This window comes from Pseudonaja textilis, chromosome 14 (genome assembly GCF_049901715.1).
Source record: "Pseudonaja textilis isolate UNSWEBS1 chromosome 14, rPseTex1.2, whole genome shotgun sequence".
NCBI lineage: Eukaryota > Metazoa > Chordata > Lepidosauria > Squamata > Elapidae > Pseudonaja > Pseudonaja textilis.
The window spans coordinates 7314543-7338025 of record NC_142003.1 but is presented as its reverse complement, the minus strand read 5'-3'; the positions used below and the strand labels follow the sequence as shown (position 1 = coordinate 7338025).

The 23483-nt window shown below is 42.8% G+C and overlaps 1 protein-coding gene across 5 annotated transcripts in view; it reads right to left on the bottom strand.

The window, feature by feature from the left end:
• SNX29 (sorting nexin 29) overlaps positions 1-23483 on the bottom strand; it is a 180314-nt gene that overhangs the window by 103401 nt on the left and 53430 nt on the right. For all 5 annotated transcript variants that reach the window (XM_087912359.1, XM_026704236.2, XM_087912360.1 and 2 more), the window contains 3 exons: positions 9793-9909; positions 3487-3542; positions 3128-3209 (listed from right to left, as the gene is read on the bottom strand). In XM_087912359.1, the coding sequence (XP_087768485.1) occupies positions 3128-3209; positions 3487-3542; positions 9793-9909 (255 nt within the window). The remainder of the gene's footprint in view (positions 1-3127; positions 3210-3486; positions 3543-9792; positions 9910-23483) is intronic.

The following is a 23483-nucleotide window of genomic DNA, read 5'->3' as shown; positions in this document are numbered from 1 at the left end:
AAGAATAACTGAAGTCAGAATTAAACTCAAGGTTGTCTGGCTGAATTAGCCAGTTCATCTCCACCCTTCCACAATTTTAGACCTGGTGCTGTCCAGGGTACTGAAGCTTCAGCGTGACTTCAGCTTAGATATCAGGTAGTCCTGGACTTACGACCATTGGTTTATCTGCCATTTGAAGTTATAACGGCACTGGAAAAAGTGACTTTTGACCAATCCTCACACTTACGACCATTGCAGCATCCCCACATTATATAATCAAAGGATGCTTGGCAACTATCATGTATGGTGGCAGTGTCCTGGATTCATGGGATCATCATTTGCGAGCTTCCCAACCAGTTTCCAAGAAGCCAAGTCAATGGAGGAAGCCAGATTTGCTTAACAACCATGTGATTCACTTAACAACTGCTGTGATTCGCTTACCAATCACAGCTGTAAAATCAAGCACAACTCACTTAACAATGGAAATTTTGGTTCCAATTGTGGACACAAATCAAGGACTACTTTTACAGAAAGTTCAAATGCTTCGTGTCATTTGTACTTAACAGTGCTACACCACAGCTGCTAAATTTACAGACAAAGTAACTCATTCAGCTATGCTAATTAGAGAAATTTAGCACTGATATTAGGAATTATTCCCATCTGCGCTACACATATACTTGTAAAAAAAATTGTATACCTTTCCAATGCAACTTTAGTGTAACAGTTACTGTATAAAATCCTCCCTCAAACAATATTACAAAGAGTGTCTATGTTCCCAATAATTTATCAATGTTTGATATGTCAACACCTGCCCACTGAAGGAGACTATTAAATTTACTATAGTGTCTGTGGAAGATTTGCGGAGGAGGTGAGACCTGACTCAGAGGCAAATGAGACTATAAACACAGATATGTCCACAAGAATTATTTGGTTGCTGCCAAAACATTAAGGAGGCTTCTGGTAGATATCACCACCTAGAGGTTAGTTGCAAATGAAACTTTGAAGTGTCTCTCCAAAAAAGTTCAATAAAAACCTTTGATTCACCGCAAAACAAGTCCAAGAAATGTTCTTAATGGCCAGTCACCAGGAACAACAGAAACAGAGCAAATATTGGCTCGGAAAAAAATCCAACATCCAAAGATACAGAGAAGATGCCAGCCTATTGGTCCTTAGTGCTTTGTATGCCACCAAGCCAATACATGATTTCTTTGATTTGGGCTTATTGGGCTGTAGAGCTTAGCCACTGTAGCTTATAAACTCTGAGTTCTGACAGTGTTTGGAGAACTGAATCAATTTTGTCTTCCTTCACAAATCATAATTAAGCAGCTCTTGGTTTAATGATCACAGACAACATATAAACCAGATTGAAGGCCACATGGCATATAGAGATTATCCATATTCGCTGAATTTTATATACCAACCAAGCCAAGATTTATTAAATGGCTGCAATCGCACAACACATAAACAACCTTTCAATCATTGTTTACGGATTATAATGACGGCCCTAAACAATACACTCAATCAAAGCCAAGGAGCCCAACCATGATCCATTTTAATACCCTGGATTTCTAGTAATACCTTCTAGTAATACATCCAATTTCAAAGCAACCCCCCCAAAATGGCAGACTTATGTATCAGCTGATAATCTTCTGGCTGGAAGACCAGGGGATGACTTTGATGTCTGGGTCAAAGCAAGGGCTTGAAAATGCCAAGTGTCTTCCCTGGGCTTAAAGTCAGCTTATTTCCAAGTGCTTGCAAAACAATTTGCACACTGTCATTTCCGTAGACAAACAATGTGGCAACACGCACGAGGAAAGGAAGCAAACATTTCCCCTCCCTCTTCTCATTGGTGACCAAAGGATGACAGCTTGCCAAGTCGCAAATACTAAATGCGTTCTTGCCTCATTAAAAGAAGATAATTGCAAAGCAATGGAATATGCTGGCGCATATGTTTTTTTTCCCTGCTTAACTACCAGCAAAGTATTTTGGTTTAAATGTGGAAAAATAAACGACAAATAGAGGGTGGCTGGAAGAGGCTTTCCTTTTCAAAGTTATCACATAAACTGTTTCAACTCCTACCCTCAAAATGACGCTATAGGGCACTGCACACCACACCAACTAGACACAAGGACCGTTTTTCCCCAAACGCCATCACTCTGCTAAACGAATAATTCCCTCAACATTGTCCAATTATTTACAAAGTCTGCACTACTATTACTATTAATCTTCTCATCACTCCTTATCACCCATTCCCTCCCGCTTGTGACTGTATGACTGTAACTGTGTCGCTTGTGTCTTTACGATTTATATTGACTATTTCCTAGTATGATTTGATTGTTTATTGTACCTTATGACTATCATTAAGTGTTGTACCTTGTGATTCTTGACTCTTGACAAATGTATCTTTTCTTTTATGGACACTGAGACATTTGCACCAAGACAAATTCCTTGTGTGTCCAATCACACTTGGCCAATAAAGAATTCCATTCTATTTCTATTCTATTCTATTCTATTCTATTCTATTCTATTCTATTCTATTCTATTCTATTCTATTCCTATATTATCCTATCTTCTATTCATTCTATTCATAAGCACCCACCTTTCTGTTCTATGAAGTTCTGCCAGAAACAGAAGTATCAAATAAACTAGGAAAAAAACCCAACCAAAGTACAAAAAAAATCCAACTGAAGTACAAAGAGTTTCAAGAATGACTCTGAACCGATCGAAATACTTTGCTTCCTGCAAAGGTTTTGTCATCTTGGCCGGACCTTTATACCTTATGGGAGGGGCAATCACCTCGCAGCCTTACTCCTGAGTCGCCCCTTTTCTCTCAGCTGCTCTCGCCTTCTAGCAGCTCTGCACACACACATGCACTGCGAACAGGCTCCCCTTGTTCTTCTGCCTCTCTGCTGCCAGACTCCAAAGGCTCTGGAGTCAGCACCCCACTCCCAGATGGTCCTGGCCCCATCTCTGCATCGGATGCAGGACCCTCATCCGAGTCCTCTCCAGACTCCTAGAGTGGTCCCCGTTCTTCCCCACTGTCTGTTTCCGCTGCCGGCTGCACCGGCTGCTGGTGAACCACAACAGAGATGTCCAAGCTAAGATAATGATAGTCACCCAATATACCCTCATTGAACAGAATGCTTACTTGATAAACATGAAATGCATTTGCTGCTTTCCCACGGAGAAAGACTGAAGGAATCCAGACGTTTATAAGGGCTCGGTTTGATCTGGATGACAAAATAAATAAATAAACAAGTCAATACATACAATCTTGCACAGAAGTACAAACAGGCCCTAAGACAAACTCCATTGGTAGACGCTGCCAATAATCAAAGTACTTGGAATAAGGAACCAAATCAAGAACGCTGTGGTTATGTTACAAGGTGGGGAATACATTCCCACAACAGAAAGAATCCTGCGTTATGAAACATTTTACTTCAAAAATCACTCTTTTGAAGTCCTTGTGGGAATGAGATAAACACATCAACCTTTCGAACAACTTACATTTCAAAATCTGACAGGCTTTGATCTTCAGAGGTTTGACTGAGATCTCCAGGAACCTAGAAAATAACAGGAATCAAGGAAAAATATTAAACGCTGGGTCCACTTAACCTATTGCCTTAAAGAGCGAGGAAGTGCAGCCTGACCCACAGCAAAATCAATTCCTAAATTCAACAGCCCCTGCCTTATCATTCTCAGGGGGTGATATTTAAATAGAAGTCTCAGCGTGGTTCAGACAATATTGCATTTTTATAGATTATTTCTACCTCTTGGCGAACGCTTTCTTTTAAAAAAAAAATAGTATCTTCAAGAGCATTCAAAAGCATGAAAGCCAGAGGTGGTGAATTCAGCAGGTTCTGACCAGTTCTGGAGAACCAGTAGCAGAAATTTTGAGTAGTTTGGAGAACCGGCAAACCCCACCTCTGACTGGCCCCGCCCCCATCTATTCTCTGCCTCCCATTGAGTCCCAGCTGATTGGCTGGGTCTTCTTTGGTTGCCCTGCACAGGAGAACGGAGCTGGAAAGCAGGTTAGTGGAGTGGGGAGGGAATGGAGATGTTGCAGTATCCTTCCCATGCCACGCCCACCAAGCCACGCCCACCAAGCAACACCACGCCCACCAAGCAACGTCCACAGAACTGGTAAGTAATTTTTTTTTGAATCCCACCACTGATGAAAGCATGATAGCTGACCATCTTATTGCAAACAGCACAAACGCTGTGATAAGATTCAAAACTTAAAGAAATGGAGTTTAAATTTAGGATGGTCAATGAAATAAGGAATAGAATAGAATAGAATAGAATAGAATAGAATAGAATAGAATAGAATAGAATAGAATAGAATAGAACATTGAGGATAGAATAGTCCGCATTTATTATTACTATTAATCTTCTCATCACTCCTTATCACCCATCCCCTCCCACTTGTGACTGTATGACTGTAACTTTGTCGCTTGTATCCTTATGATTTATATTGACCCTTATTGTACCCTATGACTATTATTAAGTGTTGTACCTTGTGACTCTTGACTCTTGACAGATGTATCTTTTCTTTTATGGACACTGAGAGCATTTGCACCAAGACAAATTCCTTGTGTGTCCAATCACCCTTGGCCAATAAAGGATTCTATTCTATTCTACTCTACTCTACTCTATTCTATTCCTATTTCTATTCTGTTCTGTTCTGTTCTGTTCTGTTCTGTTCCATTCCGTTCCATTCTATTTCTATTCCACTCCACTCCACTCCACTCTAGACTTGTAGTTTAGCCACCGTTCAAAATCACAGTGGACCAATCCATTGAGGCTAGGTATAACCTGGATTTGAAGTTCCTACAGTCAGCCCCTGCAGTCCCATGACTAACCTATTTTACCACTCTGTGCCAGTCGTTAAGTCGAGGACTACCTGATATCTTTGTTGCCCAATATCATCCAGAGAGCGATGGACGGGAAAAACACAGATCAAATTCATGTAAACGCTTCTATTTTTTTGCACGAGAGAACTGCGAATTCGGTACATTTCTGGCCCGGGGGTAGACGGGGGGGCAGGCAGGAATAACAAGCATGAAGGAATCCTATCTTTTAATTTACGAATCAGCAGCCTGTTGCCCTCTAGGGAATGTTGGACGGTGATTTAATCCTTGCACCAACTTTCTTGACAAGGCACATAGTACCAATTCCAACTTTAATTTGAGATGTATTTGCTTTACACCTGGGTTCACTCATCATCACAAAAGAGGTCCATTAAGCCTCGAATTTCATCTTCTTTTTCCGCTCCCCGGCCTTAAACCTACCTACCTGCCTGCCTGCTTGCCAATTTCTGGGTGTGATGAAGGAAGGACACACAGCTGGGGTATGTAAAATTTTATGTGTTTTCCTCTCTCCCTTTCCTTTATGCACGTACACATCCAAACACGCACAGAGGCAGAGAGAGATGGATTCGCTGACAGCATGTATAATTTCCAACACTTAGCGGAACAAATTTGGCACAGAGAGGTTATTTCGAAAGCCCCTTTTCAGTTTCAGTTCAGCTTGATTTAAAAAAAAAAAAAAAGATTTTATTCTGTTTTTTTATATAAAACCCTCACTGCTCTTACTAAATAGATTGGCTTTGGAACCGCTAAGGGATAAATAAGCCAGCTTTTAAAATGTCAATAAAAACAATAGGCCACTTTACAGACTGAAGAGAAGTGACCTCTCATCACCAACGGTTAAACAAAACGAAGTTGTCTGGAAAGTCCTTCGCTTTTGTGAAACAAAAATATCAACAGGCCCATCCGTTATGAATTCCACATTTCTGACTGAGGAAGGAAAAGGAATGTGTGCAAGTAATCTCTCAGCCTACGCAACGAAGACCTGAATTTCTACTGCTTAAGCGAGGTGGTTGCTAAATGAGCCACAACCGATTTCACGACCTTTCTTGCCACCGTTGTTAAGTGAATCGCCGCGGGGCAATGGTGGGGTTCAAATTTCTTTACTACCGATTCTGTGGGCGTGGATTGGGGGGGCGTGGCAGGGGAAAGATATACTGCAAAATCCCCATTCCCTGCCCACCCCACTAACCTGCTTTCCAGCTCCGTTCTCCTGTGCAGGGCAACCAAAGGAGACCCAGCTGGGACTCGGGAGGTGGAGAAGAGATGGGGGGCGGGACCAGCCAGAGGTGGCATTTGCCAGTTCTCCAAACTACTTAAATTTCCACTAGCGGTTCTCCAGAACCGGTCAGAATTGGTTGAACACCACCTCTGTTGCAGGGGTTAAGTTAGTTAGAGGATTGTTATGTGAATTTGTCTTCTCCGTGGATTTTGCTTGTCAGGAGGTCGTAAAAGGGGGGAATCCCGTGACCCTGGGACCTTGCAACGGTCATAAATACGAGTCAGTTGCCAAGGGTTTGAATTCTAATCAGCTGGGCCACGAGAAGGCTACAATGGTTGTAAGTCTGAAAAATGGACATAACACACTTTTTTCCCCATGCCATTGTAACTTTGAACTGTCACTAAACAAACTATTGTTAAGTCGAGGACTATCTGTATAAAAATTAGACCCCTGAAATGTAATGATGATTCAGATACTACAAAAACTGGCTTGGCACATTGTTCACAAAAGAATATGTTCTGTCCTCACTTTTAAATGCAGGCTGTATTTGCAACTGTTGGAATATAAGGTTCCAATTTGTGCATCACACTAAGGCAGGAATTGTTCTGACCTAGGCCTCACCAAAATCATGAAGCAGACTCGTCATCCCTACAAAACCCCTTTTTATTTTGACTTAAGGTGAATTCCTCTCATTCACATCCAGCAAAGTCCCGGCAAAAAGTCTTTCAAGAGTGATTTACAATCACAGACCTTCATCAGACTTGGAGATCTGCCAGGCCAAAATCTCCCAAACGCCACGCTGTACAAGAAAATACTTGGCAAGGAGTCTCTGTGAACAAATCTTCACCCTAATTAAATGAACAAATTGTCTCCTGCAAACACCACTCCCCTTTTGCTCCTCTTTATTCCCTAGGGGAGGGGCCCTTCACCGTCCACCTGTGTCCTTACTCCAGAGTCAACACTTGTTCCTTAACTGTTCCCTTCTCCTGGCGGCTCTGTGCATGCGCACACTGGGAACAGGCTCCGGCTGTTCTTCTGCCTCACTGATGTCCAAATCCAAAGGCAGCTGACAACTGTCAGACGGCCCTGGCCTCATCTCTGCCTCCCCAGCACTCATCAGAGCCTTCCCCAGATTCCAGGACCGGCCCATGTTCCTTCCCAACCTCCTCGCTGTCCGAGTCTGCCCCCAGTTCCGCTGGCCACTGGCTGGCCACAACAGGAATCTTTTGGACCACTGTTGCGCAAAGTCGCAAAATCCACCCAAAATGTCAAGCCACAAGCAGAAGAAACCTCAAAGCCCTTTATGGCTTAGAATTTATACATGAACGGGATTCATATTTTGTGCAGCCTTTCAAAGGGACTCAAAGCCTTTTCTTCCCCTTTACAATCCCTTTAAAAAATAACGATGATTTACACGCACCCCAAAGTGAACGCGGTGATTCACGAAGGGACAGGTTTTATAGCACTCTCTTTTCTTCCCCTTTATGCAATATCTTGAAAGAGGGCCTCTAAAGAGGTTAGAAATGCCAGGAAACGTTTTTTAGTCTTTATGGTGTTAGGGCCTGAAAGCCAAGGAAGATTTTTAAAATCTGGTTTTGCTGCGTGTGTGGCTTATTCAAAGTGGCAGGGGGAATGGAGTCCCCACACAATCTATCCCAATTCCCCTTCATGCTTTGAAAACTGTAAAGACGTTATACTGATATATAGTGCTTATTATTCAGCGTCTCTCTCTAAAACTGGATGCGCTTATCTTTTCAAATATATTTGAAAGTGGAGTGTGCTTGATGAGCAGAAGGGATAAAAATACAGAGTTCACATTTCGGCTCGGGGCGTGGGACAAATTAACAGAATGGAATAACAGAGTTGGAAGGGACCTTGGAGGTCTTCTAGTCCAACCCTTTCCTCTAGCAGAAGATCCTATTCCCTCCCAGACAAATGGCTGCCCAGACTCTTCTTAAAAACGTCCATTGATGGGGCACTCACAACTTCCAGGGGGAAGCCGTCCCACCGATTAATTATTCTAACTGTCGGGAAATATCATCAATATTCACTCCTGATCAATCTTTGAACTCTGAGAACGCGTCTGAATTTCAATCACGGGACCATGGGGATGCTATAAACGGTCGTAAGGGTGAAAAACAGTCGTAAGTCACCTCTTTTTTTGTTTCAGGGCCGTTGTAACTTTGAACGGTCACTGAACGAATGGATGTAAGTCAAGGATAGGCTGTATAGTGCCAGTGGTGGCACAGGACAAATTGAGAATTAAACCACCCTGATCTGATTGCTGGATGTAACCATTTTTTTGGGGCGGGGGGAGGAATAAAAGGAGAAAAGGCTTCCATTTCTCTTGACCCCCCGAGCAGTTTTCTAGACTTGTGAATGTGCGCCGAGCTGATATGTTGAGTCCTTGATGTTCTGAAGAAGCAAAACGGGCTATTGAAAGGGAAGTAATTGCAGGATGATAATGAGGCACAAGGGGACCATGTCCTTCGCAATAATGGCGCCATATAAAATAATTTGGTGGCAGAAATTCTTTATTACATGCCTTGCCGGTACATTGGGGTGGACAAGAGTTTAATTGAAGTCCTGCTGGCTATAAATTTCAGAGCAGAATCTTACGGGCGAGATAAACATAAGGCTACAGCAGGCGTTAGGATTTGCAAACCAAATAGCTCTCCGTTTCATGGAGTGCGAGACTTCGGAAGCAAGACGTTGGCTTCTCCAATCGAGTTTCCTTTCGCTTTGCCCGAAATAGGCTTGAGGTTGACTCAGCCTTCTGTCCTCCCAAGGTCGGTAAAATGAGGACTCAGGTGGTTGGGGTTTACAGGCTGAACCGCTTAGGGCTGTAAAAGCACTGTGAAGCGGTATATAAGTCTAAGGGCTATTGCTATTGCCCTCTCTCCCTTCCATGGTGTGCAGTGGGTAGAATGCAACATTGCAGACTAAGTCTGCCCACTGCCAGGAGTTCGATCCCAACCGGCTCAAGGTTGAGTCAGCCTTCCATCCTTCCGAGGTGGGTAAAATGAGGAGCCAGATTGTTGGGGGGCAAAAGGCTGATTCTGTAAACTACTTAGAGAGGGCTGTAAAGCACTGGGAAGTGGTATATAAGTCTAAGGGCTATTACTGTTGTCCGTCCTTCCTTCCTTCCTTCCTTCCTTCCTTCCTTCCTTCCTTCCTTCCTTCCTTCCTTCCTTCCTTCCTTCCTCCCTCCCTCCCTCCCTCCCTCCCTCCCTTCCATGGTGTGCAGTGGTTAGAATGCAGTATTGCAGACGAAATCTGCCAAATGCCAGGAGTTCGATCCTAACCGGCTCAAGGTTGAGTCAGCCTTCCATCCTTCCGAGGTGGGTAAAATGAGGAGCCAGATTGTTGGGGGAAAATAGGTTGACTCTGTAAATTGCTTAGAGGGGGCTGCAGAGCACTGGGAACCGGTATATAAGTATGTGTGTGTGTCTGTGTGTCTGTGTCTGTGTGTGTATACAGTTGCCAAGCACCTGAATTTTGATCACACGAACACGAGGACCCTGTGTCATCTGTAAGCGTGAGACCTGGGTTTGCATGTCAACTGTTTTCATCACCGTTGTTAATTTAGAATGGGTATTAAGTGGATGGTGGCAAGTGGAGGTCTATTTTTTTCCCTTTTCTCCTCTCCCGTGCCCCGCTGCACATTGCCAAGGAGGGTAGGGATGCTGATTATTTAATTGTTTTTTTAAAAAATATGATTACCGGTCCTCTCAGATCGATCAGTTCTTGTCTCATCTGAGTCACCAGGGCTTCTTTGGCCATCAAGGCACGATGGAGGCGTTCGTTGAACTCGATCAGTTCCCCATGCATTTCCGCCACCTGGAACAGACACAGAGCGAGAGACACACAACCGACAATTCAGCGATGGAGAAACGAGTGTTCGGTCATCCAAGATACGAATCAACAAAGGAATCATCTCTACTTTTGGATAAGCCAAAAGTAGAAAACAACACAAGCACAAGGCTATTGCCAAATAACATCCCTACAATACAGGCATTCCTCGACTTACAACCATTCAGAGGGTTCAAGGAGCCACTCCTTCTAGCACTGATGAAGTTACCTATCTGGGTCATGAAATGTCTGCAAGAAAACCACCAATCTCAGAGAGCACTCATTTCATTTATTGATGGACAGAGTGTGTCCTGGGGTCCTGTGATTTCTCCCCTTTTGTGACCCTGACAAGCAAAATCCAAAGGGGGGAGGAGTCAGATTTTGGGCTCAACTGTGGCCCTAAGTCGAGAACTACCTGTGCAGGTGATCACAGGACCCTGGGAGACTGCAACCGTCACAAATATGAACCTGTTACCAAGCATCACGTAACCATGAGGATGCTGCGATGGTCATAAGTATGAAAAACGGTCACTGGTTTCAGTGCCGTTGTAACTTCCAACGGTTGCCCAGTGAACTGTTGTAAGTGGAGGGCTGCTTCTACTGATGAGAAAGTAAATTCCAATTCTTTATTGATTGATTAGCCCCTGGGCCATATCAAAGTGCAAAGTTCCAGAAACAGATTATTACTAAAATGTGTTAAAAGTCTATTTAAAATGGAATTGGATAAAATACAATTTAAAATGAAATTAAAAGCATGAAGCTACGGTGAACCCAGCACCTGCCATTGTGGTTAACTTGCCCCCAAACAAACTAGAATCAGAAGCTGGCTTTAAGCCACAATCAGAGGTGGTATTCAGCCGGTTCTGACAGGTTCCGGAGAACCGGTAGCGGAAATTTTGAGTAGTTCAGAGAACCGGCAAATACCGCCTCTGACTGGCCCCGCCCCCATCTCTTCTCCGCCTCCCATTGAGTCCCAGCTGATCGGCTGGGTCTTCTTTTGTTGCCCTGCACAGGAGAACGGTGCTGGAAAGCAGGTTAGTGGGGTGGAGAGGGAATGGGGCTTGTGCAGTATCCTTCCCCGGCTATGCCCACCAAGCCATGCCACGCCCACCAAGCCACACCCACAGAAAGTGAAAAAAACGAATTAGTAAAAAAAATTTGAATCCCAGCACTGGCCACGATACGAAAGCAACTGATCTAAAGGGGCTTTTTGAGTCAATTACACCCTTATGCAACTGGGACTGTCAGTTTCTGGAGTGCTCCGTGTTCTTAAAAGCCAGCTTTTATGGCTTATTAAGCTGAGTAAAGACAGCCACGAGATTTTTTTCATCCCCCCCAAAAAAATATATATATATCCAAATATTCTTTGGTATGCCTCTCATGCTTTTCTGCTTAATTGCATTAAAGGGGATTCAATTCATAACCTCCTTTGATTTAATTAAAAACATCTGACTTAATTACTCGAGGCTGGGCCGACTGAATTAGATCAAACATAATATGTCCTCTGTGCAAACGATATAGAAAAAGAAGGGAAAAATAATAATAATACTCTGCACTCATATGCCATTTGAACCATCCCCAGGAAAATGCTTCCATTTGGAGCTAATTCACCTCCCTTAAACAAAGAATTTGATCATTTTGAGCAGAAGCATTAATATTATTAATGATGGAACATAGAACTATATCACCAGCTGCAAAGGATGCCAGCTCTTAGTCTGACTTCATAATTCAAACACCGAGATTTATAACACGTCCCCAACTGGAAAAAAAATTACATTTTTGCGTGTGTGATATTTTTGTTCATGGGGATTCTTTTACACCTCAGTTTTTGTTCTAAGCATTATGAGGACTTCTTATATGTATACATACAGACACAAACACACACACACACATATATATATAGATACATAAACATATACTTATACATCTGTAATCACCTTTATCTTATCTTCTTTCTCTCTTTCTCTGTCTCTCTCTGTCTCTCTCTCTCTCTCTCATTTATCCATATATATCTGCCTGCCTCCCTGCCTCCCTGCCTATCTATCTATCTATCTATCTATCTATCTATCTATCTATCTATCTATCTATCTATCTATCTATCTATCTATCTGAAATACCACTCACGCATCATCACAAAATCTCCAGAACCATAAAGCCTACAAACTTGTGAATTCTATTACTGTATATCTGTATCTAGATCTCTATATTATCTATCTCTATCTCACTTTAACTTTTAATATGTAGTCCTCAACTAACGATCACAGTTGAGGCCAACATTTCTGTTGCTAAGTTGCTAAGTGAGCATGGAGAGCAGAGAGGAGGCGGGAACAGCCAAGAGAGAGAGAGAGAGAGAGAGAGAGAGGGAGGGACAGAGAGAGGGAGAGAGAGAGTGAGAGAGATCACTTTGCTCTGGAACTTGCCATCAACATGGGAGCATTTGGGGGAAAGCTGGAGCAATAAAGGGGCAATTTGAACTATCTGTTCTGACCAAGGCTTCCAACTCTTGTTTTATTTCAATGCTGGGAATTATTTTCATTCCCAGCCGGTAATGAGTCCCAAACAGTCCCTCAAGATAAGCACCCACCTTTATCTCCTTTGAATTGCTGCCAACAACTAAAGTACCAAATGAACTGTAAAAAGCCAAACAAAGTGCATAGTCCACACAAGATTTAAGGTTTAATCCGAATACCACGAGCAAGGTTGCTTCCTGTAAAGGTTTCTCTACCTTTGCCTGTCCTTTATACCTTATGGGAGGGGCAATCACTTCCCAGCCTTACTCCCATGTCGCCCCTTTTGTCTCAGCTGTTCTTGCCTTCTAGCAGTTCTGTGCACACCTAGGTCCTCTGCCTCGCTGCTGCCAGACTCCGAAGGCTCCAGAGTCAGCACCCCACTCCCAGATGGTCCTGGCCCCATCTCTGCACTGGACGCGGGGCCCTCGTCCGAGTCTTCTCCAGACTCCTGGACTGATCTCCGTTCTTCCCCACAGTCCGATTCCACTGCCGTCTGCACCGGCTGACGGCGAACCACAACACTATCAGCCGACTGTGTTGCCTCTGTGCCTTGCCCCGGATCATCAGTTACAACAGCACTGAAACACAGGGACAAACACAATGCTTGCAGCATCCTCACAGTCACGGGTCCAAAATATAGTAGCTTGGCAATCAGCCAAGTGCTTTAGGATGTTTGCAGCGCCCGGGGTCAGCCAGCTTCCAACAAGCCAAGTCCACGGGGAAACCTTGGGTTTGCTTAAAAGACCGCATCAATCACTTTAACCACCTACAGTGATACACTCAAGAACCGGGGGCGGGGGGGGGGGAAAGGATTGTAAAATGGGCATGACTCATTTAACAGCCAGCTTGGTTGGCAATGGAAATTTAGGTCCCCATTGGGGTCATACATCGAGGCCTGCCTGCAGCGATGTAAGTAGCACACACACAGAGACACAGACACAGACAGACATAACGATAGATCTGGCCGAACTTCAAAATGGCTGCTAAGCGACCAGTCGTAAGTCAAGAACTATCTGTAATAATCTTTTTTTTATTATTGTTGGGCTGCAGAACGATGCATCGCGTCGGTCTAATGCGAAACCTCCTAAAAAAAATTAAATTCTAAAAGGCGCTAGATAGAAGAGAGGGGGGGAAAAATGACTTCCAACCTCAAAACTCTTCCAGGACGAGCTTACGAACCTAAAATCGATGTGAGATGAAGTCTGCACCATGGAAGGAAAGGGAAGACGGGGGCGGGAGAGACATAGCACCGATACTCTATTACTTCTGGAAGACTAAGAACATCTCCAGGATGGCTCGGTGGTGACAGATCGCATAATCACTGGCATAATAACGTCATGCGGAGTCACGGCAAAGATCTTTCCAAAGGTCAGGTCTATCATGTGCGTAATCACAGGTGACACATAAAGTCTAAATCGACTCAAGCAGGAAACTTGCCCGAAGGAAAAAGTAGCAAAACCTGAAATATGAATTTGGCCTCTGAATGCTGGAGGCTTGCTCTGGCTGTCTACCTATAGATCTATCTGTGTCTGTCTGTCTGTCTATCTACCTATAGATCTATCTATATGTCTTTATCTATATACTATCTATATATTGTAGATGAGAGAAAAAGAGAGAGAGAGAGAGAGAGAGAGAGAGAGAGAAATTAGTTAGGAAACTGTAGGTCTATAGATTTATAGAATCAATCTACCTATCTATCTATCTATCGATCCATCGATCGATTGATCGATCTATCGGTCTTTATCTATTATCTATATATTGTAGAAGATAGATTAGATAGATACTATAGATCTATAAATTTATAGATTCTATCTATCTATCTATCTATCTATCTATCTATCTATCTATCTATCTATCATCTATCTATCTATCTATCTATCTATCTATCTATTTATATCTATCGATCTATAGATCTATCAGTCTTTATCTATATATTATCCATATATTGTAGTAGATAGATTAGATACTATAGATCTATAGATTTATAGATTCTATCTGTCTATCGATCTATCTATCTGTCTTTATCTATCTATATATTATCTATATAATGTAGATAATAGATTAGATAAGATACTGTAGATCTATAGATTTATAGTTCTGTCTGTCTATCTATCTATCTATCTATCTATCTATCTATCTATCTATCTATCTATCTATCTATCTATCTATCTATCTCATTTCTGAGTTCCCATCTCAAAGCAACTCATAACTCATAAATATTCATATAAGCAAGTTTGGATGTTTCTTTATCTTTCCTTTCCTTTCCTCTCCTCTCCTTTCTCCTTTCCTTTCTCCATATAAGAAAAAAAAAATCAAAAGTTCAGAAGAATTGACCTGACATATTGTACCGTTTAATTTACTTGATTGTATCTGACAGAGATCAACTTCACTTACAAAAGCAGCGGAAAGAAAATTGACCAATTCTGCTTAAAATGTCCTTGGCATTCTAATTATCCTAAATTTCCTACGGGTGCTTTTTTTCTCCCCCTTTACCCAGCCATCAATCCACTTCCCCCTGTTCCTTCAACATCTAATTTCCTTCCTGTCACAGTACTTTTAAAAAAGAAAAGAAAAGAAGAGAATGCACTTAATTGCTACTCAAATTAAGATTCTTCTTGTAAAAAAGCCGACAGATCATTGGAACTACATGGTAATTAAAAGAGCTAAGATGTATTATTAAAATTCCTCCCTTGGTCCCCCCCCACAAAACCCACCCACCCTTCATTCTGAGAGGCTTGAATCCTCTGAGGAAATTACAGGTAGTCCTTGACTTATGGCCACAAGTGAGCTCAAATTTTCTGTTGCTAAGCAAAACAGTTGTTAAGTGAGTTTTGCCTCACTTTACAACCTTTCTTGCCAGCTTGGTCCATCAAGCCATTGTTAACTCATAAAATATTTCCATGGTCTTTTAGAGTTGCCAACAGGAAGGGGAGCAGTGGACAGCTTGAATTCCATCAATGTTTTCAAAGATAGTTTCTAGGTGACTGAAGTTTCTGCCGTGCAAAATTCTAACTGGAGAGCATGATTGATGACTCTGGGCTATGGAGGTGTCCCATTGGAGAGTATGAATTATGATACCCAGGGGGTGGGGGGAAAACCAGGGTCAAGGGTGACAATGAATGAGGTGCCTCAGAGTCGGCTATACCCAAGCAGTGCCGGACCGTTTAACTTCCAATAAATCCTTTTTAAGTTTTGGAAGTTTGGCTCGAGACTCATTGATTTAAATGGGAGTAACTGCCGGAGCCCTGACAGCCACCATAAAATTGGTAGTAAAAGATGTTAAAAAAAACATATTCTTGTTCCCATAGCCTGAAAAACAAGTAGTAGTACAAGGAAGAGACAAACAATGACTCCAACAACTTAGGCATTTTCTGTGTTATTCTGTTGCCACACACACAGCAAAGAGTTCTACTAAAAACTAACATTAAATTTGGGTAATAACAATTATTTCATTCCTGCACATAAAAGACTAGCAGGCTTAACTAGTAGTGACTCAGGCTTTCAAGAAGAACATGGCTAGAAATATAAAAGCTTAAAAATACATGTATTTTTAAAAGTTCATTAAGGGAGAAAAAATGGTAAGAGATTTTTTTTTCCCCCAAAGATGATGATTCATAACTCTTGCTGGCAAGCAAGCCATTACTAAATCTATCATTTGAAGTCCGAGGAGCTTAAAACAAAGATACATTAAATATTAAAATGCTCTCCAGAGGTGGCCAAAAGCTGGTGAGAAGTTCAGGAAAAGTAGTAAATTTCTTACCGTTTATGGTAGTGGGGGAAAAAAAGGAAGAAGTGGAATGGTTACTGAGACAGAAAGAGACAACAAAAGGCAGCACCACCATCCCAACACAAATAGTATCACAACTTCATTGAGTCACACTTTTTGTGTGATCTGCAAAACAAGAAAGTCCATCGCACATCTCCTTCCTGCCACACAACTTGACCCCGAGCCAGCGGAAAAATCTCCAGAATACAAGAATCCCAGTTCTGAAATACCCAAACCTAGGTCAGTTTTGGGACATCCTTCCCTCCCTTTACTGACAACGTTTTGTGTGTGTAGCATTGTCAATTTGCTTTCTCAAACAATTCCTGAATAATGCATGAAGTTACTCAATATCAGTCCACCCAGGAAAATCAGATAGGAAACACAACTAGATGAGCTAACGCTATGTTCAGGGGGGTCTTCAAACTTGGCCACTTTAAGACTTGTGGACCTCAAACTCCCAGAATTCCATGCTGGCTGAGGAATTCTGCGAGTTGAAGTCCACAAGTCTTATAGTGGCCAAGTTTGGAGACCCCTGGTCTACAGTCTACAGTCTACAGTCTACAGGCTGTTCTATTCTATTCTATTCTATTCTATTCTATTCTATTCTATTCTATTCTGAGAAGTTCTCCTTTGGGCAGGGTTCATTCCACTGACTTTCCAACTGAGCATAAGGTGCATCTCTCGTTTGCCATGAGGATAAAGCCTTGAGCATGTTTGAGTTCTGGAAACGATCTTGCGCATGAATTGGTTTCTAAGATCTCCGTCTGCAGGAAATGATTTTGTTCTGACGAGCCCTTAAAACCCACACAGTCCATCCTGTGAGCATCCTACCCATTGATGGATTCTTCAGGAATGGAATAAAATATTCCCCGTTTGAACAGGCAATCAAAAGCTACCCTCATAAAGGAAAGCTTCTTTAGCGTTGCATTTGTTCTCACAATGTTTTTATTTAACCTTGATGGAAAATATGGTCAGATGCGGACTTACTGAAGGGACTTTTCACAAAAGAGCCTTCTTCAAGGTGATCCAGGTTCTCAACTACAAAGGTAAGAAGGAAGGCGTCTCTACAATGCCTACATGTTTTCCTTCTTGGGGGAAAATACCCCCAGGAAAGGGGGAGAGAAGGAATCAGAGGTGGTGGTATTCAGCAGGTTTGGACCAGTTCTGGAGAACTGGGAGCAGTAATTTTGAGTGGTTCAGAGAACCGGCCAATACCGCCTCTGACTGGCCCTGCCAACCCCATCTATTCTCTGCCTCCTGAGTCCCAGCTGATCGGTTGGGTCTCCTTTGGCTGCCCTGCACAGGAGAAGGGAGCTGAAAAGCAGGTTAATGAGGTGGGGAGGGAATGGGATATTGCAATATCCTTCCCCTGCCATGCCCACCAAGCCACGGCCACAGAACCGGTAGTAAAAAAAATTCGCATCCCACCACTGGAAGGAATATGCCAGCATTCCAACTAACCAACTCCAAACCAATAAACTCTGAAACAAACATTTCTTCAAAGTTCCATTTTAGTTGTCATATTGGCACATTTGGGAAAACCTGAATCTGAGAGTTTTCGCTTTTCCCTTCCCAAAAGAGAAATCAAAGGCCCCTCCCCTGCACCCATCAGTCCATCACACAGCCCAATCAAATCTTCGTCCCAACTGGAGACCATCCTTCCAGTCGCTCCCCTCCAGGTGCAGGGCAACACGTCCTTGACTCTCTGAGAAAGGGATGTTGTTGTGTCTAATCTTCTACCTCACTATGAATCAATCCCCCTCCCAAATTCCCAGGCACTAAATGTGGCAGCATCGAAGCTTCCGTGTAAAATATATGGCTTCCAAGACTGACACAGACAGGCTCCCAAGAGTTCGTCTTCCAAAATTGCCATGTCTCTTGCCAACTTTGTACCAGATGCAGTGTGGAACCCGAAAAAAAGCACCCTCACAGCCAGTGACGGGAAGACACGGCCCGCCAGGGAAAGTCTCCCTTTGACGATCAAACAGGGTTTTGCAAATGGAAAGCTCTCAGGGTTTCCTAGATGTACTTCAGACCGCATTAAAAAGCAAGGGCAATATGTCCTCCTGGGTTTGGAACGATGGCTGTTAAAAACCTAACCTTCTCCAACAAGATATCACGGCCTGAACTCGCTGCACTGAAGACATTAGCTAGCTAATAGGTGACTCTGCAGGGAGAAACACACACACCCCACACACACACGCACCCCGTGGCGCTTCATCAGCAGCTGCTCAGATACCCATAAAATCTATTGCTCCGAGGCAGGCGGCGAGAGGGTCATGCCCCATTCTCCACCACTGTGATTCCTCCGACAAAGAGGATTAGGGGACTGGAGGATAAAAGACAAGGTTGCAGGAACTGGGTATGTCTAGTCTAATGAAGAGAAGGCTTAGGGGAGACGTGGAAGCATATTCCGGTATTTGAGGGGCTGCCACAAAGAAGAGGGAGTCGATTTATTCTCCAAAGCACCAGATGGCAGGACAAGAAAGAATGGATGAAAACTAATTCAGGCGAGAACCAACTTGGAACTAAGGAGAAATTTCCTGCCAGTGAGAACAATTAATCAGTGGAACAGCTTGTCTCCAGAAGTTGCAGTGCTCCATCACTGGAGGCTTTTAAGAAGAGATTGGACAGCCATTTGGGTCTCTGGCTTGAGCTGGGGGTGGGGTTGGACTAGAAGACCTCCAAGGTCCCTTTCTACTCTGTTACATTCTTTTACATTGCTCCCAGGGGAGGGGAATGTTGAGGAACCTGATGGCCAGTCCCCCCTAACGTTCAAGCCACAATTTAATTAGAGAACTTGACGACCTCTGAGAAAGTCCATATCCTTGAATGGCGCCAGACTCTTCTTTCCAATAAGGCGTTTAAAGACGTCCTGGTTATTCACTGGGAATAATAATCTACAGCGCAGCCTCTTTAGGGAAAGCAAGTAGCTCCTGAAAACTGCTTGCTTCACAGCCTTTTCCAAATGCCCCATAACTATAGCCAATAAACACAGGGAGGAGCTTAAATAGTTTGTGGACATTATCCCTGACTTTTTCTTCAACCCAACTGTTCTTGTTCGCCCATCCGGCTAGAAATTGATTAACATGGTTCAGCTATTGTGTTAGTGAAGAGAAGGACCAGGGGAGACAGGATAGCAAGTCTTCCAATATTTGAGGGGCTGCCACAGAGAGGAGAAGGGGGAGGTCAAGCAATTTTCTAAAGCACTCAAAGGGCAAACAAGGAAGAAAGGATGGAAACTGAACAAGGAGAGAGATTCGACCTGGAACTAAGGAAAAATTTTCTGGCAGGGAGAACCATCAACCGACGGAACAGAAGTTGACTTCGGAAGTTGTGGGAGCTTCAGCACTTGAGACTTTCAAGAAGAGATTGGACTGCCTTTTGTCACAAATGGTGTAGGGTTTCCTGCTTGGGCGGAGGGTTGGGCTAGATGACCTACAAGGTTCCTTCCAACTCTGTTATTCTGTTATACTGCATCCAACTCGTTCCGTAGAGTGGCCTTAAAGTTATAAAATGCTAATTAACTTCTTCCACAAGAGAAAAAGAGGAAAAAAACACAACATCTTCCCAAGAGACTGCCCCAGGCTAAATCATTGCAGCTCTTCTTTAATTGTTCCTCCATCCACCCTCTTAGGATCTTTACCCTAGTTTAAATATCCCAGTTTCTAAATCTTGCGAGACTTTTTTTTCCCACCAAGAAGGATTTAATCATTTCTATCCGGTGGTGAGATGGAACGTAGTTGCACCACAACGTAGTGACATGATAGCGGTGTTCCGTTATCCTAGGGGCTGCCGTAAAGAAGAGGGAGTCAAGCTATTCTCCAAAGCACCTGAAGGCAGAACAAGAAGCAACGGATGGAAACCAATGGAGGAGAGAACCAGCCTAGAACTAAGGATAAATTTCATCTCATTTGTGAGAACGTAATGGCTCTAGGCCAGCGGTGGCTAACTTTTTTGGGCTCCTGTGCCAAAAACTGTGCATGCGCTTGCATGCTCCCAGAAGGCAATTTGCCCCCACACACACACAGATATGCATGCGCAATCCACCCAACCACCCCCCGCCACCCCCTTACCTGCACTGCACCTCACAGCTGATTTTTGGCTGGCTTGAGGCCTTTTTCAGCCTCCCAAAGGCTTGAGGAAGGCTTCTGCAGGCTTCTGCAAGCTTTGCAGGCCGAAAACTAGCCCTGTTTCGTCACTTCCTGTTTTTTCAAAAATACCGGAAATGACTAAACAGGGCTAGTTTTCAGCCTGTAAAGCTTGCAGAAGCCTTCCAAAGGTCGAAAAAGGCCTTAAACCGGCCCAAAATCAGTTGTGAGGCGCGCACATGCGCAGTGGGGATTTTACTGTACCCTTCCCTGGAGTGGGGACGGAATGAGGATTTTGCAATAATCTTCCTCTGCTACATCTACCAAGCCACGCCCACAGAACTGGTAGTAAAAAAATTTGAATCCCACCACTGGTGCTGTTGTACCTTCTCACGGTCGCTAAGAGAACTGTTGTAAGTCAAAGACTACCTGTATTACAAATTGGTCATTTCTGGTAGTAAAATTTATATTTCCCATTATCTTCCCACAATGTCCTCTAGAGTTTGCTTCAGTGGGTTCCCCAATGCAGACAGCACATGAGCTCAGTGGAATCCTTTCTACTAGCAGATGGAATTTGATTTATCAGGACAGGAACTACTAGCCCTGATTGATTATGGTCTAATGCAGATCGATGATGCCGGCTTACTCAACTATGAAGGACATCATTTTGGTGTTATTAAATAAAAAAAGGAGGGTAGTAGAAATCAAGGGACATTTATCTTACAACTCTCTTTGTAAAGATTGCTAGGACTAGTTTTATGTTCCTGGTTTTCACATGCGGTGATAGTCCATAATGTAATAATTAGGACTAGCAGCCAGCACTGTAGAGGAATAGCTTTTTAATGGAAAGAGATTTCTAATAGAAAAACAACACAACGTGCTCATATACACACGCACACATATTTCTGTCTGAAAGGTCCAGGCACAAGGAACAGTTTGAAGGACACAGCTAAACACATTTGCTTGTTCTTTTTCTTTCTGCCTTATAAACATTGACAAATATTATAACAGATTCCCCCCTCTCCCGAAACATAGCCACCTAAGCTAAACAGTTAATTTTTCATGTTCTCAATCCTCAAGCCTTCAATTAATTTATGAACATACACGCTGATTGGATTTTAGGGCCATCAAGTCCGGTCCAAATAGAAAACGACCTATTGTCCATGTCCTTTATTCAGCCTGCAATGCAGACAGCTGTTTAAGCTTGACCAAAATAAACTTATTTTACTTTGGCTCACAACAGATTTAATCAAACTGATGTGCTGGAAGGAAGAAGTCATCAAATATTTTTAAGAGGGGCCACTCCTCCTTCATTGAAAAAAAAAACAATCTGTATGGTTCTGAATTTCCAAGTTACAAATAAGAAGAAAATAAATAAAGGCCCCAAACAACTGAACAGCAAAAATTATGTCAGAATTTATTCATAAGATTCAGCCATGATGTAATTTGTTCAATTTGGACTTGGTACAACTGTATATGTGAGCCTAGTTACAGAGATTGTAAACCTATGGTTTATGGTTTAAACTGATGTATGACTCTGGGCGGCCCAATAAACTCATTGTATTAACTCACTGAATAAACTGATTGTACCCATTGCTAACCAAAAGTGATGTTCATTTACTGAAACCTTTCTGAATACACACCCCTGAAACTGTGGGAAACTGTTCAGAGCCATAGAGATGACCTTAAGTAAAACATACAAAAGGTATTACATTCCCGCAAGAGAAGAAGGGATGGAAAAAGTAAAAGGATTTAAAAAGGAAGATTGATTTAGCTCACTTGTGGCTACGTGTGGATTCTAGGCAGATCTCTCCTTTAACACCACCCCTGGTTCTGCCAGTCCTTTTCCTACATGCAGACTAGATTTGAAATTAATTAGAACTATCTCAAGGTTTCTTGGGCCTTTGTTCAACCCCAGGACGATTTTCTTCAGCTTTTCAAAGCAATCTGTGCTGTTAAGATGCTGTGTTCGCATCCTGTGCTAAGGCATTCTATGATTTTTTTAAAAATTATAGTTACTTCGATAAACCCAAACTAAACAACCCTGGCTTAGTGTTATGGGACCCCAAAGGTGGATTGCACTGAGAAAATATTGATTTCTTGGACTCGGTCTCCTTCAAGTGCATATTGCTTAAATTCCAGGTAAAGGTTTGAAAAACAAAAGAAAGCTCTAGAAGGATTCAGAGTTGACCATGGAGGTGATTAAGGAGGAACTTGGAGAAGAGATGACCCAGTCCAGAAATTGAAGGAAGTGTGAGAAATAAACTCAGAATAACTCCACTGATTTTGATGGGATAGAGAGAAACATGGACAGGCTTTCGAGATTTGGTTATTATACTCTACGAAAATCAAGCAATATTCCTGGATTCTTTGCAGTGTCTATTTCTGGGTTGACCTCCCTCAAAGGGCTAGCACATGCCTTCAACACATACTCTCCTCCTTTGCTTGAAGCTTCTCTCCAGCCCCCTTGTTTGCAACAACCTTCATTTGTCATATTTGCCACCATCAGCACTACCCTGGATTGCTGCAAACCATCTTTTTTTTTAATCCCACTCACCCAACGCCATGGAGTTTTAACCACTATGAAGGTTATTTGAGCTATCCTGGGGGGAACAAAACACCCAAACATTTTGAAGAAGCAACTGGACTTTCTTTGCTTTTCTTTGAAGACGTTTCGCTTCTCAGCCAAGGAGCTTCTTCTGCTCTGACCGAATGGTGAGGAATGGAAGGATTTACCTTCCTTGCAGGAATCTGGTCGTTAGTATTCTTTCTGAGAGTCATCAAGAATACATGGAGGTTTATCTATGCTCTCAGGGTCACCTGAATAGTGCAAATCAGTGTGTGGAATCTTTTTGGAACGGCTGAAAGGACTGTGTTGTAAACAGCACATAGGTGGTGTCATATCCTTCCCCCTCTGCTGAAACGGCGCCACCTATCTGCTGTTTGTAACATAATCTTTTCAGCAGTTCCAAAAAGGTTCCATACCCATTTGCACTATTCAGGTGACCCTGAGGATGCAGATAAACCTCCAAGGGGCCTCAATGACTCTCAGAAAGAGTACTAACAACCAGATGATTTCAAGGAATATAAATCGTTCCATTCATCACCATTCAATCAGAACTGAAGAAAACTTCTCGGATGGGAAGTGAAATGTCTTCAAGGAAAAACATTCCTGTAGGAAGGTTACTATAAAAT